Below are 16,569 nucleotides of genomic sequence, written 5' to 3'. Positions count from 1 at the left end.
TCTTTCAAGCCCTGTTCAGCCGCTCTCTTCTTTTGTGCTGCTAAGCCCATCAGTCTGCCCCTGAGAACGCATTTGTGCGCCTCCCATACGGTTAAATGGGAAACATCATCGGTGGTGTTCTCTCTAAAGTAGTGCTGTATAGTTTCCCTGATCTGGTCTAGGGTCGTAGGGTCCGTCAGTAATGCGGGATTAAGTCTCCAGCCACTCGACTGTGGGCGCGTGGATTGTAATGTGAGTGTCAAGGATATCGGTGCGTGGTCAGAGACCGACCTCGTCCCTATATGTGCCTCTTTAAGGTTGTTCAAGTCCCTTTGTGTCACAAACAGGAAGTCAATACGGGTGTATTTGTCGTGTACAGTGGAAAAGTAAGTGTAGTCTCTATCCTGGGGGTGCAAGACTCGCCATGAGTCTGTCAATGTTAGGGAATTCAGCATAGTTCTTATCTTTTTGAGCTTACGGTAAGTGATGGCGGACTTACCGTCAGAAGTATCCTGAAGGGGATCCAACGATACATTGAAATCCCCACCCAGGATTATGCACCCCGTGGCGAACCCAGAGAGTTCATCTATCATGGTTTGGCAAAAGCTCACATGTGCTGCATTTGGAAAATAAGCACACGCCAACGTAATAGGGAGCCTCCCAACTTTTCCCTTGAGGAAGAGGTACCGTCCCCCTGGGTCTGCCAGCTGCTGTGTGAGCTCGAATCCGGAGTCTCTCCCCAACAGTATTGAGACCCCTTTAGTCTTCGAGTCAGGGCTAGCCGCATGAAAAGCTTTGGGAAAAAATTTATCTGTCATTTTAGGAATAGAATCAGCCCTAAAATGGGTTTCTTGTAGAAACACGAAGGACGGCCTCCCCCTCCTCAAGTGGCGTAATAGTTGCGTTCTTTTTTGCGGAATGTTGAGACCACGCACATTGTGTGAGACCACTGTAGGGTTCTGGCCCAGGGCAGAGTAAATCATTGTGCAGTAGGGGAGTGGGAGAGGGAAAGGGAGAAAAAATCAGAATAGGAACAGGTAGGGGACGGGTTTGGAGGGAGCCAAGGGAGGCAGGGGGGACAGAAAGGAGAGAGAGGAAGGGGGGGAGAGAAAGAAGAGGAAAGGGAGAGGGGTAGAGAAGCCCACTAACTGACACTAAGAGAGTGGGTCAAGAATATTCAGTAATCAACCACCGGGGGGTGACCCCCAGGGGCAAAATTCTAGAGGTGGGGTCGTGGATTAGCCCTCCCCAGCGACAATCCCCCGGAAAAAAAGAAAACCCCGGGGGAGCCGCTCGAGGCGCCACTCCACGATACCCCCTGTGGGAGAACACTCAAAGCAATGCCAACATACAGAAACCCAGTCAATCTGGGATAGGTGATCCGTCTACGATTACCGATCGCTCTCCGTACACCCCCAGCCCCTTAATTCAGTTAGCTTAACTAATCCCGTGCATAATGAGATTATCAACCGTAACCAAAACCCCTTAAGGGGGATAAAAAGAAATACATTATACCAGTATGTTAGTACTTGTCTAAAGTAATGCAATCCGGCCACAACTACAGGCCAACCTTTGTCCAACTGTGGCGAGCAGTCCCACATGTCCAGCTATATAGAATCTGCAGAGTTCCTGGTCTCAGACTTTAAGGCCAAGCGACAAAATCTACAGGCAGTACATTCGCTGTTAGCCAGTCCTTTCCCCGGTGCATATGGGAGCAGCCTACCTGAATGTCCTAGCCGGTCCGGGCCGATCCATGTCGTTACTCAGGCATGGCATAAACCATCTCTGAACAGCTTGAGCAGCAAGAAGGTAGGTGTCCGTAAGGTCGTCCGACCCGCTCAAAGAAGCAAACTGTGAGTAGAAGAGGTGACAAAACAGAAACCGAGAACAAAAAAAAAAAAAAAAAAAAAAAGGTAAAAGGAAAAATAACAGCATATCGGGTGGCCCGTCCAGCCTGCAGCGAGAGCGTATCTGAGAGAACCCAAAAGTAATAGGTAGATACCAAAACAGCTTAGGTGAAAATTAAAACGGGTACGAATAGACCCAACGAGCGGTTTGAAGTAAGTCAGTTTGTGGTATTCAGTTCGGACCACGGCTCCTGCCTGATCCCGTCCGCCAGTGGAAGCTTGAGGTTGGGATGGAATTCCCCTGGCTGACCGGTCATCCCTCCTGAGCCGGGTTCAGTTGTAAAGCCCTGGGGGCGGAGGAGCGTCTGGGTGTAGCGCTTGGGCCTGGCGTTGGTAGTTTCTGAAACTTCCCCTTCTTGTGCGGGGGCTTAGAGGGGGTGGAGTTGTGAGACCCCGGAGAAGGCTGAGAAACCGGGACATAATGAAAATCCTTGTACCAGTCAGGAAGATCGATCAAAGGAATTTGGACTGCTTGGCAGAAACCTTGTAAATCATCCGGTGTGCGTAAGAACAACTGTCTGCCCAAAAAGGTCACATTTAGGGCAAAAGGGAACTTCCATTTATACGGGATATTTCGCCCGCGTAAGGCTTCCAGCAGGGGGCGCAACGCGCGCCTGTTGCTCAAAGTTATGGGCGAAAGGTCCTGGAAGATGGAAAGTTCTGTATCATTAAATGTAATATGTGCAGTACGCCTTGCTTTGGCCATAATGTCCTCCTTTAGCTTGAAATCAGAGAGGCAGCATATTACATCCCGTGGCGGGGCTGTATCTGCAGGTCTTGCCCTCAAGGCTCGGTGAGCCCGTACGAAGTCAATTGGCGTGTCGGTTTGTCGTTCCAACAGATCGTTGAACACATACTGTAGGGCAGAGGGGATGTTGTCAGGTTCCACCGATTCCGGTATGCCTCGCACCCTAATGTTATTCCTCCTCCCCCTGTTGTCCAAATCCTCTAATTGCCTGTTCATTTCAATGAGGTGGGCTGTGTGGGAATCCGAGATTCTTTCCAGGCGTGTGATGGCTTTGTCCCGTTTAGAACCTGCCCTCTCCACCCCCTCCAGCTTCTCTGATATGGAAAGGATATCTGCCTTTAGTTCAGTAATGGCGGATGAAAATGTGCCCTTAATGTCCGCCGCTATTTTCATCATGTCAGTCAGTGTGAGGGGGTGCTCGACTTGCGCTTCCCTTACCTCCTCCTCATACGCGGATTGCGAATCATCGCTGAGCTCATCTTCTCCACGAGGCAGCGCCATCTTGGGTAAGGCCTTAGTGCGGCGGGGTTGTGATTTGAAGATGTCCGGGATGCTTCTGGCTCCGGAGATCGGTGTGGAACGACTCGAGCGGCTGCCTGAGTTGTGGCGGGTGAGCCTGCTCATGTTCGCCGGTGGTTACGGTAGCAATCGTGCTGTCGGGGCTGAGGGTATAGCGGAGCTCTCCTAGTCTGCTGCCATCCGCTCCGAGCTCCAAGCCACGCCCCCGAGAATTCATGTTTCAAGATCTTTTCCATTTCTCAGAGTAGCATTTGTTTGACATCAGCATAATTACGGGCAAAGAGTGCTTTCGTGTATCTAGTGATATGGATGCCTAGGTACGGCAAACCTGTGTCCGCCCAAGAGTAAGGAAACATGTTTCTTTGTAGGTTGCTAGTGATCGCGTCCAGGCCTATGTCTAATATAAGGGATTTATGCTCATTTACTTTATAATAAGATACATCGCTAAACCGTTTCAAAAGTAGTTGAACCGAAGCCAGGGAAGGTAAGGGGTCTGAAATCATCAATATTACGTTGTCTGCAAATAAATTAATTTTATGTTCCGTCTTGCCAATGGTGAATCCTTTTATGGTGCAATGTGCTCTAGTGTGTTCGGCTAAGGGTTCCATTATCAAGTTAAAAATAAGTGGAGACAGGGGGCAACCTTGGCGTGTGCCATTAGTAATCGTTAAAGGTCTAGATATCATTTCTGAGAAGGCTAATTTATTAAATACTTTCTTCAGCTCTGTGTACACAAAAGAGCATGGGGGAGCGCATGTCCATAATGGGGGTGATAGTGACACAGCCCCAAATGATCCACAATGGCTCAAAAGTGATATGGTCCAGAAATATTTGGACAGAATAAAGGTGGATAAAGCACCTGGCCCTGATGGCATCCACCCATGGATCCTAAAAGAATTAAGCTCTGTAATTTCAGAGCCATTGTATCTAATTTTTAGGGACTCATTAATGACGGGAATAGTCCCACTGGATTGGCGCAGGGCGAACGTTGTGCCTATATTTAAAAAGGGATCAAAGTCTTTACCAAGTAACTATAGACCTGTTAGCTTAACTTCTATAGCTGGGAAGATACTGGAGCATTTAATAAAAGACCACATCGACGAGTTCTTGCTGAACAAAAACACTTTAAGCAACAGACAACATGGATTCATGAAAGACAGAAGTTGTCAGACAAATCTGATTTCTTTTTATGAGGAGGTAAGTTAAACCTTGGACAGAGGGGTGGCGGTGGACGTGGTATACTTGGATTTTGCAAAAGCGTTCGATACAGTTCCCCACACACGGCTCATGTGTAAGGTAAAGTCTACAGGTTTGGAAATATCAGTTTGTAAATGGATAGAAAATTGGCTAAAAGACAGAATTCAGAGAGTCGTGGTTAATGACTCTTACTCTGAATGGTCTAAGGTTATCAGTGGTGTACCCCAAGGTTCAGTGCTGGGACCCTTACTTTTTAACATCTTTATAAATGATATTGGGTCTGGGATCAAAAGTAACATTTCTGTCTTTGCAGATGACACCAAGATATGCAGTGGAATAACGTCCTTACAGGATGTCTCCAATTTACAAGCCGACCTCAATACACTGTCTAATTGGGCGACTATGTGGCAGATGAGGTTTAATGTTGAGAAATTTAAAGTTATGCACTTGGGGGCTAAGAATATGCATGCATCATACATGCTAGGGGGAGTACAACTGGGGGGATCCATAGTGGAAAAGGATCTGGGGGTTTTGGTAGATCATAAGCTCAATAATAGCATGCAATGCCAAGCTGCTGTTTCCAAAGCGAGCAAAGTTCTTTCTTGTATTAAGAGAGGTATGGACTCCAGAGAGAGAGATATCATTTTGCCCCTGTTCAAATCATTAGTAAGACCTCACCTGGAATATGCAGTTCAGTTTTGGGCACCAGTTCTCAAAAAGGATATCGGGGAACTGGAGAAAGTGCAGAGAAGGGCAACCAAACTGATAAGAGGCATGAAGGAACTCAGCTATGAGGAAAGATTAGAGGAACTGAATTTATTCACTCTTGAGAAGAGGAGAATAAGGGGGGATATGATCAACATGTTCAAATATATTAGGGGTCCATATAGTGAACTTGGTGTTGAGTTGTTCTCTGTACGGTCAACCCAGAGGACAAGGGGGCACTCTTTATGTCTAGAGGAAAAGAGATTTCATCTTCAAGTACGGAAAGGTTTCTTCACAGTTAGAGCTGTGAAAATGTGGAATAGACTCCCGCCAGAGGTGGTTCTGGCCAGCTCAGTAGATTGCTTTAAGAAAGGCCTGGATACTTTCCTGAATGTACATAATATAACTGGGTACTAACATAGGTAAAGTTGATCCAGGGAAAATCCGATTGCCTCTTGGGGGATCAGGAAGGAATTTTTTTTCCCCTGCTGTAGCAAATTGGAGCATGCTCTGCTGGGTTTTTTTTTCGCCTTCCTCTGGATCAATTGTGGGCATAAAATTCGGTATTTGGATTGTACGATTATTTTTTATTTTATTTATTTGTTTTTAAGGTTGAACTGGATGGACTTGTGTCTTTTTTCAACCTGACTAACTATGTAACTATATACCTGGGCGGATGGGGATGAGTATAAAGCCATGATGGCAGATAGGATCGGTCCCTGGAAGCCAAATTTAAGTAGGGTTGCCTTCATATAGTCCCAATGAACTCTATCGAACGCCTTCTCTGCATCCAAAGATAGAAGCAGAGAAGGCGTTCGAGTCATCCCAGCATTATGTACTATATTAATGATTCTGCGGGTAGCGTCAAAGGCTTGTCTCCCTGGAAGAAAGATTTTCTCTATATGGTTCCTATAATAAAAACTGCATTGATGTAGTGAATAGCGCATTGCCATAAGACTCAAACCCACACATGGTCTTTTTATAATTGTTTTCACTCAAGGTTCACACAACTATCATCACCCATGATTCACACATTTTTACAGTTGAATCCAATTAGAAAAAGGTGTGAATCATGGTGTGACCGAGGCTATGATACACTCCTCTAGAAACCGTGTTCTCCTATTGCTCAAGATACGTTGTATGTACTGATTTGGTTATGAATACTGTAATTTCTCCTTGCATATATGACAATTTCCACAATTACTGAGGTTTTGTTGTTAATGGAAACTTGGCAATCTTTTTTCTCAATAAAAAATAATAGGATAAAAAAAACCCTTGCATATTAGATTCGGTGACAGTGTAGTACAGTAGGTGGAAATGATCCTATGTAAACCATAACATTACGTCAGCTTTAAAATAAATGTTTCAGAGTAGGAGTATGAGTGCTGCTTATACAGACTTCTTTTAGAAGGTGCATGTTCTTCCCTTGCTATCCATATCATTCATTCCCTACATTGTAAAACCTGTTTGGTGAGTTACTGACCAGGAACAATTACAGTGGGTATTGAAAAGAATCACCCTCTTTAAAATAATCACATTTTGTTGCTTTACAAACGTATAACATCCAAGTGAAAGATATAACACCAACAAGTCAGAAAAAAATATAGAATCACTGAGTTGGAAAAAGGATTACCCCCCTTGTGTCAGTATTTTGTTAGACCACATTTTGCTTTAATTACGGCATGTTGGGATTTGTCTCTACTAACTTTGCACATCTAGACCTTGCAATATTTGCCCACTCTTCTTTGCAGAACTGCTCAAGTTCAGTAATATTTGATGGTGACCATTAGTGGACTGCAGTCTTCCACAGATTTTCAATTGGTTTAATGGTATTTTGCCCCATTAATTTTTCCTTCTATCCTGACAAGTGCTACAGTCCCTGCTGCAGAGAAGCACCCACATAACAGGATATTACCACCTCTATGCTTTACTGTAGGAATGGTGCCATTTGAATGAGGAGCTGTATTGAATTTTTGCCAGACATATTGCTTGGTGTTGAGGCCAAATAATAAAATTTTAGTCTCATCTGGAAAAAGGTATTATGGTTAGAGGAGACTAAAATGTAATTATTTGGCCTCAACACCAAACAATATGTCTGGTGGAAATCCCATACAGCTCACCATCCAAATAACACCATTCCTACAGTAAAGCATAGAGGTGGTAATATTCTGTTATGAGGGTGTTTCTCTGCAGCAGGGACAGGCCACTTGTCAGGATAGAAGAAAAATGGATTGGGCAAAATACCCTCAAATTCTTGAGGAAAATCTGCTGCCCTTTGCCAGAAAGTTGTCAATGGGAAGAAGGGTTACTTTCCAACATGACAATGACCCAAAGCACACAGAAAAAATGACTGCAGAAAAGATGAATGTCCTTGCATGGCCTATTCAGAGCCCAGACTTAAACCCTATTGAAAATCTGTGGAATGACTTGAAGACTGCAGTCCACAAATGGTCACCATCAAATGTAACCGTACTTGAGCAATTCTACAAAGAAGTGTGGGCAAATACTGCAAAGTCTAGATAGGCAAAGTTATAGAGACATACCCAACAGACTAAAGGCTGTAAAAACAAAAGGTGGTTTGACAAAATACTGGCATAAGGGGAGTGATCTTTTTTCCAACTCAGCGAGTCTATTTTTTGATTCTTTAATTTTTTTCTGACATGTTGGTGTTATATCTTTCACTTGTATGTCATAAGTTGCACTAGTAAATAATGATGGATAAAACAAAAACTGTGTGTCTTCATTTCAGGCTGCAAAGCAACAAAAATTTTATTATTTTAAAGGGGGTGGTTCTTTTCTATACCCACTGTATGTGCATGTCAGACACCTAGTATGTATTATATATATATATATATATATACACACACACTTGTCCTGAGATTCACCAAGATGTAAAGAAGGATGACAGCACTGGGGCTTACATCTTCAAAAACAAGCCAGCAAAGACTGTTCCCATGACAGCGACCATGCATGGATCAAAATTTGGCCAGGATCAGTAGGAAATCAGCTGAACTTTGATCCATGTATAGGCAGGCTGGTTGCACAGAAATCTACTGATCGACTTCTGTGAAACCACCCTATTGAGTTTTTCTGAATTGATCAGTGCTGCTAGCTATAGCCGACAGCACTGATCAGTGTGTTCTGACAGCATGGAAGTCTCCCTGCCGTCAGAATACAATAGCTTAGCTAGGAGGATTTTCACATCGAATGTATGAATGAGGGGAATGCGCTCATTTTATTTTCTTGCTGAACTTGCTGGTTGAATGAAAATAAATGTTAAATGTATGGCCAACTTAATGATAGCCTAAGAGATATTGGCATACATTATTGTTTAATACCCAAGTGTATATAGAAAGGATGTGGTCAGCTGAATGCACACATTCTTTGAACAATGCTTTAATAAATTGTTTGTGGTAACCTATTATTCACCAAATTATTATTATTATACAGGATTAATAAAGCGCCAACTGTTTGCGCAGCACTTATGGTTCTTATTTATATAGTATTGAGAAAAAGGAGTTCTCATTTATACAATCTTGAATTCATCATGCAAAGCTTACTGCTTTGATAACCGTAGCATCCAAGTGGTAAGATGTGTACTACAGTACATGTAACAACGAAAAGATGTTCTGCAGTGTTTTTATGATTATGAATATTTAGCTAACCATGTAGTGAAAGTAATAAATCATTACCCTTGTATAAATGAACCTATATTTATAGAGGATGTCCCAATTTTTCTTCTTGAAAATCTTGTCTGGGTGAATCTCTTCTTTATCTGGGGATATTGATGTATGATCTAGATCAGTAGTCATCAACCCTGTCCTCAGGGCCCACTAACAGGCCAGGTTTGTAAGATAACTGAAATACATCACAGGTGATATCATTTGCTGGTCAGCGATTGCATAAAACCTGGCCTGTTAGTGGGTCCTGAGGACAGGGTTGATGACCACTGATCTAGATCATATTGTCACTGGACTACTGGGGTATGTGATATATTATGAGGCACACAAACGGATTTCTCGGGCCGGCAGAGTTCCGGTGGAAAAATTTAAAACATGTTCTATTTCTAAAGTCTGCCGGAGGTCCTATGGAGCCCACACACGATCTAATTGTCAGACAGACTCGTTCCGTCAGACCTTTGCTGTCAACAAGTCCGGTCGTGTGTACTCGGCATAAATGTTTGTACTTTCTGTATATACTGCACTTGAATATAATATCATGGTCTTTTTCCGATGTATCTCACTGCTTCATTGGATCCTATTGTGTGCAACGCTGTACTGTTCTGTCCTGTATGATACTTTTTTGAAACTCAATAAAAAAAACGTACCTTTAAAAAAAACAAAAAACAGGTAGTGGATGTGGACCAAGTCCTTTTTGGTGGCCTACAGCACAAAAGTCACACTATATGAAAAGATTCACTTACATCTGGTGTATGCACACATAAAAACTGTACAACAAAAAAATGTTTTCACTTTATTCCCAATGAAGAGCAATACAAAATATAAGAAGCTGCTGGTAAAGTTTGAACTGAATGAGTGAAATAATTCCATAGGTATATAACAGGTTATCCTACTCCTCTTTCTTCAGGCATAGCCAGGTCTTTGGTACTTCAAAGCTAGTTCTCGCCACATCTGTTCTGTCATATGGAATATGGTAAGAGGTGTCTGTACTTTGAAGTATTGTATCATAGCTAAGAACAGGCTGTACAGGAAAAAAAAAAGTTAATAGATATTTTCTTTATGCGAAAGCCTCCATTCACAAGCCAATATTTTATAGGGCCAATCCTCCAAAACTTTCAGATTTATCAGTTTTTAGTAGATAGTAGAGTAGGGGTTGGCAACCTTCGGCACTCCAGCTGTTGTGAAAGTAGAAATCTCAAGAGGCACTGCAAGACTGATATCCACAGTAATGACTCCATGAGGTAGATGCATGATGGGATTTGTAATTTCACTACAGCTGGGATGGAGAATGGAGCTGGAATGGAGATTGTTGTTGCCTACCCCTGTACTAAAGAATGAAATCTCCTGTCAGTCTCTAGCATCTCTTGGGGACAGATAACTGTGTTTAAAGTGTTTCTAAACCCCAAAACAAAATTTTTATATACTGCAGAAAAAAGACACAAGTCCATCTAGTTAAAAAAATAAATAAATCATACAGTCCCATATACACAATCTTATACTCACAGTTGATCCAGAGGAAGGCAAAAAACAAAACAAAAAAAACAGCAAAGCATGATCCAATTCGCTACAGTAGGGAAATTTTTTTCTTTCTGATCACTCGAAAGGCAATCGGATATTCCCTAGATCAACTTTACCTATAAATGTTAGTATCCAGTTATGCTATGTACATTTCGGAAAGAATTCAGGCCTTTCTCAAAGCAATCTACTGAGCTGCCCAGAACCACCTCTGGAGGGAGTCTATTTCACATTTTCACAGCTCTAATGCCGTGTACACATGGCCGGACTTTTCGTCAGCAAAGGTCCAACGGAACAAATCCGTTCGACTTTGCTGTTGAAAAATCAGACGGACTTTAGATTTAGAACATGTTTCAGATTCTTCCGACGGACTCGAGTCCGGTCATAAAAAAACGTTTGTCTGTATGCTAGTCCAGCGGACGAAAACCGACGCTAGGGCAGCTATTGGCTACTGGCTATGAACTTCCTTATTCTAGTCTGGTCATACATCATCACGTTCGAATACATCGGACTTTGGTGTGATTGTGTGTGTCCAAATCCCTTTGTTTGGAAAGGCCGTTGGAACTCCGCCGAAAATCCATCGGGAAGACCATTGGACCTAGTCTGTTGGAAAGTCCAGTCGTGTGTACGTGGCATTACTGTGAAGAAATCTTTCCGTATTTAGATCTAGAGGAAAAGAGATTTCATCTCCAAAGAGTGTCCCCGTGTCCTCTGTGATGACCTTAAAGTGAATAACTCAACACTAAGTTCACTATATGGACCCATTATGTATTTGTACATGGTGATCATATCCCCCCTTAATCTCCTCTTCTCAAAAGAGAATTAATTCAGTTCCTCTATATCTATAGTGCTCCTCCATGCCTCTTATCAGTTTGGTTGCTTTTCTCTGCACTTTCTCCAGTTCCCCAAAATTGTTTTTGAGAACTGGTGCCCAAAACTGAACTGCATATTCCAGATGAGGTCTTACTAACGTTTTATAAAAGGGACAAAATGATATCTCTCTCTCTCTCTCTGGAGTCCATACCTCTCTTAATGCAAGAAAGGGCTTTGCTCCCTTTGGAAACCGCAGCTTGGCATTGCATGCTATTATTAAGCTTATGATCTACCAAAACCCCCAGATCCTTCTCCACTATGGATTCCCCCAGTTATACTCCCCCTAGTATGTATGATGTATGCATATTCTTAGCCCCCAAGTGCATAACTTTACATTTATCAACATTAAACCTCATCTGCCACATAGTTGCCTAATTAAACAGTGCATTGAGGTCGGATTGTAAGTTGTAAGGACGTTAATCCACTGCATAGCTTGGTGTCATCTGCAAACACTGAAATGGTACTTTTAATCCCAGAACCTATATAATTTATAAAGCTATTACAAAGTAAGGGTCCCAACACCGAATCTTGGGGTACACCACTGATAACCTTAGACTCGGGGATGGCAACCCTTCAATCGCGATCTACCAGTCGAGCGCAAGTAGGTGACTGGTAGATTGCATGCTTGTCTCTGCCTTGCCGACCTGCAACTTGAAGAGTTGTGCAGGAAAGCGAGTACTGGGAACCTGTCAAAAGCCGACAAAGGCATTGCCCGCCCCCGTAGCATGCCCTCTGCTTACATGCGGCTGCAGGGAGTGGGAAGCCTCTGCCATCTATGCAGCAAGGTTTGGGCTGCAGGCCAAGCAAAGCCTCTGCCACTGAAGGCACTGGGCAGGCAGAAGGGGGAAGGAAGGAATCTGCCACCAATGACAGCGTGTGAGCGGGTGGGCAAACAGATTTGTTTGACTTCTGTCTTTCATGAATCCATGCTGTCTGTTGCGTAAAATATTTTTTTCCAGCAAGAACTCATCTATGTGGTCTTTCATTAAACTCTATAGTATCTTCCCGATTGTAAAAGTTAAACTAATGCCGCGTACACACGATCAGACTATGCGGCTGACTTGGTCCGGCGGACCAGAGTTCGGCGGACAATTTTGTGTGTCAGAAATTCCGATGGAAAATATCTGATGGAGCCTACACATGGTCAGAATTTCTGACAAAAAGCTCCCATCGAACATTTTCCATCGGAAAATCCGACGTGTGTACGGAGCATAAGTCTTGGAGAGCAGCCCTCATCCTTGGAAAATGTGCTCTCTTAAAGTTAAGTGCTTTTACCTTTCCTGTATTTGTGTTTGTTGCTTACAGCTAACATTAAATTAAATCATGTAATAAGCTCTGCATAGTTTGAGATTACTAGGACCAGCAGAGCATCATTCCTAGTCGGGGCCTCTATAAATTGTACCATAAAACTGCAATAGGTTTATAAATTTTTGCCCTTTAACTTAGAAGTGTCATTACTCCAGTCTATTTCCGGGTAGGTAAAATCCCCAAGGAGCCGAGTCTTCACCTCCTCATTAACAATGGATGGCCTATAACAAACTCCAATGATTAATTTTGAACTACGCTCATCTTTATGCAGTTCCACCCATAATGCTTCAGCCACATCACACACTCCATCAACCAGGTCCTCTTTCACACTTGTTTGAGATCACTTCTCACATAGAGAGACAGGCACAGCCACCTTTCTTTTTTACCCTGTATCTCCAAAAGAGTGCATAGCCAGGAATATTAATAGCCCAGTCATGTGAAAAATGAAGCCAAGATTTAGTAATACCAATTAAATCATAGCTCTCCTCGTGCACCAAAGCTTCCAACTCACCAATTTTGCTTGGCACTCTTCTGGCATTGGTGAACAAACACTTTAATGCATTATTACATTTTGCTTTGGTGTTTGCAATATCTTTTTTTAGTAGTACAAATAGCACTAGAACTTCCAATGGTTGTTTGCAACTTTCTTGTCACCTGCCATAACCCTCCCCACTGCCACGACTTTCCATGTGACTTGAGAGTTCAAAATCGCAAGTTGCGCCCCATTAACTGCAATGGAACCATTCTAATTGGTGCAACTCAAGTCGCTCCAACTTAGAAAAAGGTTCATGCACTACTTTTGGTACGACTTCAATACGACTTGCATTGATTTCTGCTAAAGAAGTTGTATGGAAGTCGTGATTAAGTCGCACAGGGATGTTGGATTCAAAGTCACGGGAGTTTGATAAAAAGCTGACCATTGTGGGTAATGCTTTTTTTCCTGCTCTTTCTGGTGCGGCTGGTTGGAGGAGACTCTTTCCCCCTGCCAAGAATGGCTAGTGCAGTAGATGCCAGTGGGTGACATCACTGCACCACTGAATTACTGAAATACTGAATTCTTCCGATTGTTGGCCCTCCACATTACAATGAGGAGTCTGAGCTTTGCTGTCACATGACCTCTTAGAAACAATAAAAAGCTAAAAAAGATATTTACAATGCAATTTGTGATAAAAGACATGCAGGGCTATGGCAAGAAAAGGGAAGAATGAAATGTTTGTTTGGCTTTCTTGCTACTTTAACTTTCTGGGTCTGCACACTTATTGTGGCAATACTTGGGGGGGGCGGGGGTCCCACTATTCCTTTTGGATTTTAAAATTTAGTCGAATTTCATTTTTTTCAAACACTGTAGCTGTTGACTTTTAATAAGGACACTTACCTGTCCAGGGCGCCCTCGAGGCTGATACGTCCCTCGTATTGTTTCCCGACGCTGCCATACTCACTAAGGGAAACAGGCAGTGGAGCCCTGGGGCTTCACTGCCCGTTTCCTACTGCGCATGCGCGAGTTGCACGGCGCTTTGTGAATGGGGCGATCTGTGTTCTGGGACATACACATTTCCCAGAACACAGCGCATCCCATTTCCCAGAAGACAATGCGAAGAGAAAAGAAGACTGAAGATCAAAGCGGAGTAGGAAGAGACAGATTAGGAAGAATGCCTGGCAACAGGGGTTTCTGGTAAGTTAAAAAAAAAATAATAATTTTTCACATTTTTTTTGTAATTTTTTTTAAGAATATTAATGCTGTTTTGTTTTTGTTTTTTTAGGGTGGCCCTCCACTTTAAGGAGAACTGGACAGCTCGAACATAAAAAAGGTGAGTGGGAGCATCGAAAACTTCCAATGTGGAGAGGAACAGAGTTGGGAATCACGGCAGAGAGAGATCACACTGTTGAAGTATTCAAGACATTTAAAAAGCTGGAGCTGACTCAAATAAAGAAAGTAAAACACTAGTTTATGACGCCTCAATATATGATTATAAGATATGTGATTCTCTGGGAAACTATGGAGAAAAAGTTCATCCTATAATTAAAACTTCACTTTGGGTACACTAAAGCTGGCCATTAAAATCTGGTGGTTCAGCATGGACTGGACCAATTACAATTGGCGTGTGGCCATCCCTGCTATGCCTGGTACACACTACAAGTTTTTTGTTGTTCAACCAAAAAACTGACAGCTCCAGTCGAGCCACTGTACTAACCTTTCGATGTTAGTACAACGATCTCCCCTGCTGAGCTGTTGTGTTCTGACAGGGGGATGGCCCCCTGCCAGAAAACTCCAATCAGCACTCTCTGCCATTGGCTGAGAGCGCTCATCGAGAGTCGGACAGCTGCTGATTTTCCAGCATGCTCGGTTGGCTTCTGTCGGACAGACCAATATACACACGGGCCAAATGTCAGACAGTTTTTATTGAACTAGCAGCTGATGTCTCCCGACATTCCCGTGTGTACAGGACTTTAATCAGAAGTCGATTGTTAGATTGACTTCTGTCAAATTGAAAAGTTGGAATACTTTTGTTGACCAGTGGCTGAAGTCAATTGGCTGCCGCCACTGATCAGTGTATTCTGACAGCACCAGGCCCTGCTGTCAGAATACAATGTCCCGATGGGAGGGGATTCCACCCAAAAAAAAAGTACCTAAGCCAATCATTTTTTCTTTATTAGTACTCAATGATCTGCACAACTGGAAAAGTTCTCTCTGCCTACATACTTTATGCCAAAAGGTGTTCTTCTTAGACCTTTGCAGACAAGCCGCCTAGCTGTCATGCGTTCCTACCAGCATTTTAATGCAGGTGCAGCATCCAGCCCCACTGCCTGCAGCTTGTCAAAATCTATGGCAGGATGCAGCTGGATGGAGTTAAACGCTGTACCAAGAGGTACTCGTGTGTAGGGCCCTATGTGTTTAGCAAATGTCTGTAATGCAGAAACACCTATATTCTCCTGAGACTAGCAGCCAGTGGCAGCATTGACTTAGATCTCACATTTCAGATCTATAGCTATGAGACTGTAGGAACAGGAGTGCCTTGGCACCCTCACATTTCCGGAAGTGCGCTGCTTTTTTTCACCAGGCAATTAAGAACAACGGTACATTCTCCAGGGTACTGCTTTGGAACAGTTAATATTTCTTGAAGTTCTCTATAACATAGCACATCATCGCTCTTTGAGTTCAGGTTGGCTTTAACCAGATTACGTTTTGCAGTTTGTTTTTTAATGTCATCTGCTTGAAGCTGAGGGAAGAAAGCTTTCTTCAATTTGTAATTTTTACCTGCAGGCGAGGACTTCCAGGACTGTAGGAGTCTATTACTAGCTGATGTGCACGCTGCCATTTGAAAAAAAGTCGTTGTGTTTCAGTATCAGGCAGACAAGCCTTGTGATCCCTTAGGAGGTCTCGGGTCATAAAACAACAATGGCTGCCAGAGTTTATACATGCATAAAGGAGGAAAGGGTCATCTAATGATCTGTGGAAACAGGTGAGAGAGATATACACATAAGGTGACACATACAGACACTGCAGGTCAGTTCATAGCCTAAATAGTAGCTTATGCACTGCTGGTCAGCAAGGATGAGCTTAGGCAGGTTTGCAACCCGCACATGCAGAGCCCACCAGGAAGTCGGCACTGCACAGCGCTAATCACAGGCAGTGAGACATTTACCCGATCGGCAGCTGCAGAGAGTGAGAAATGTCTCTCTGCCTGTGATTAGCGCTGTGCAGTGCTGACTTCCTGGCGGGCTCTACACATGCAGGTTGCGAACATGCCTGAGCTCATCCTTAGATGCATAAAAATGTACAATAGCTTATAAGAGACACTGCTGAACTACACAGAAATGGTAGCTCATCCAGACACTGTTGGTCAATGTATACACATTCGATAGCTCATAAAGACGCTAAGGGGTCAGTGCATACAGCCAAAATGGTAGCTCATACAGACACTGCTGGGTCAATGTAACCACTTTCATTAGGTTATAAAGACACTGTGAGGACGGTGCATATGAATACAATTGCACATATATACACAATGCTGTGTCAGTGTATATACATACGCTAATACAGACAGTGCCAGATCAGTTCTTGAAGCAGAACCTCACCGACACTTCAATTCCCTCATACGGCACCATCTTCCCAAGTCCAGCCCATGCACAGCTGCAC

At 43.2% G+C, this 16,569-nt stretch overlaps 1 protein-coding gene across 1 annotated transcript in view; it reads right to left on the bottom strand.

Annotated features, from left to right (window-relative positions):
• Positions 1 to 9,515: 9,515 nt before the first annotated feature.
• Positions 9,516 to 16,569, bottom strand: part of PRORP (protein only RNase P catalytic subunit) — a 137,164-nt gene continuing 130,110 nt past the window's right edge. The window contains exons 6-7 of the mRNA XM_077464711.1: positions 15,688 to 15,880; positions 9,516 to 9,756 (exon numbers count right to left, since the gene is read on the bottom strand). Of these exons, the coding sequence (XP_077320837.1) occupies positions 9,625 to 9,756; positions 15,688 to 15,880 (325 nt within the window). The 3' untranslated portion in view covers positions 9,516 to 9,624. The remainder of the gene's footprint in view (positions 9,757 to 15,687; positions 15,881 to 16,569) is intronic.

The sequence above is a fragment of the Lithobates pipiens genome, unplaced genomic scaffold, assembly GCF_037356315.1.
Source record: "Lithobates pipiens isolate NorthernLeopardFrog02 unplaced genomic scaffold, aLitPip1_a1.2 Scaffold_30, whole genome shotgun sequence".
Taxonomy (NCBI): Eukaryota; Metazoa; Chordata; class Amphibia; order Anura; family Ranidae; genus Lithobates; species Lithobates pipiens.
Note: the sequence above shows the minus strand (reverse complement) of the source record. Positions and strands in the feature narration are given on the sequence as shown.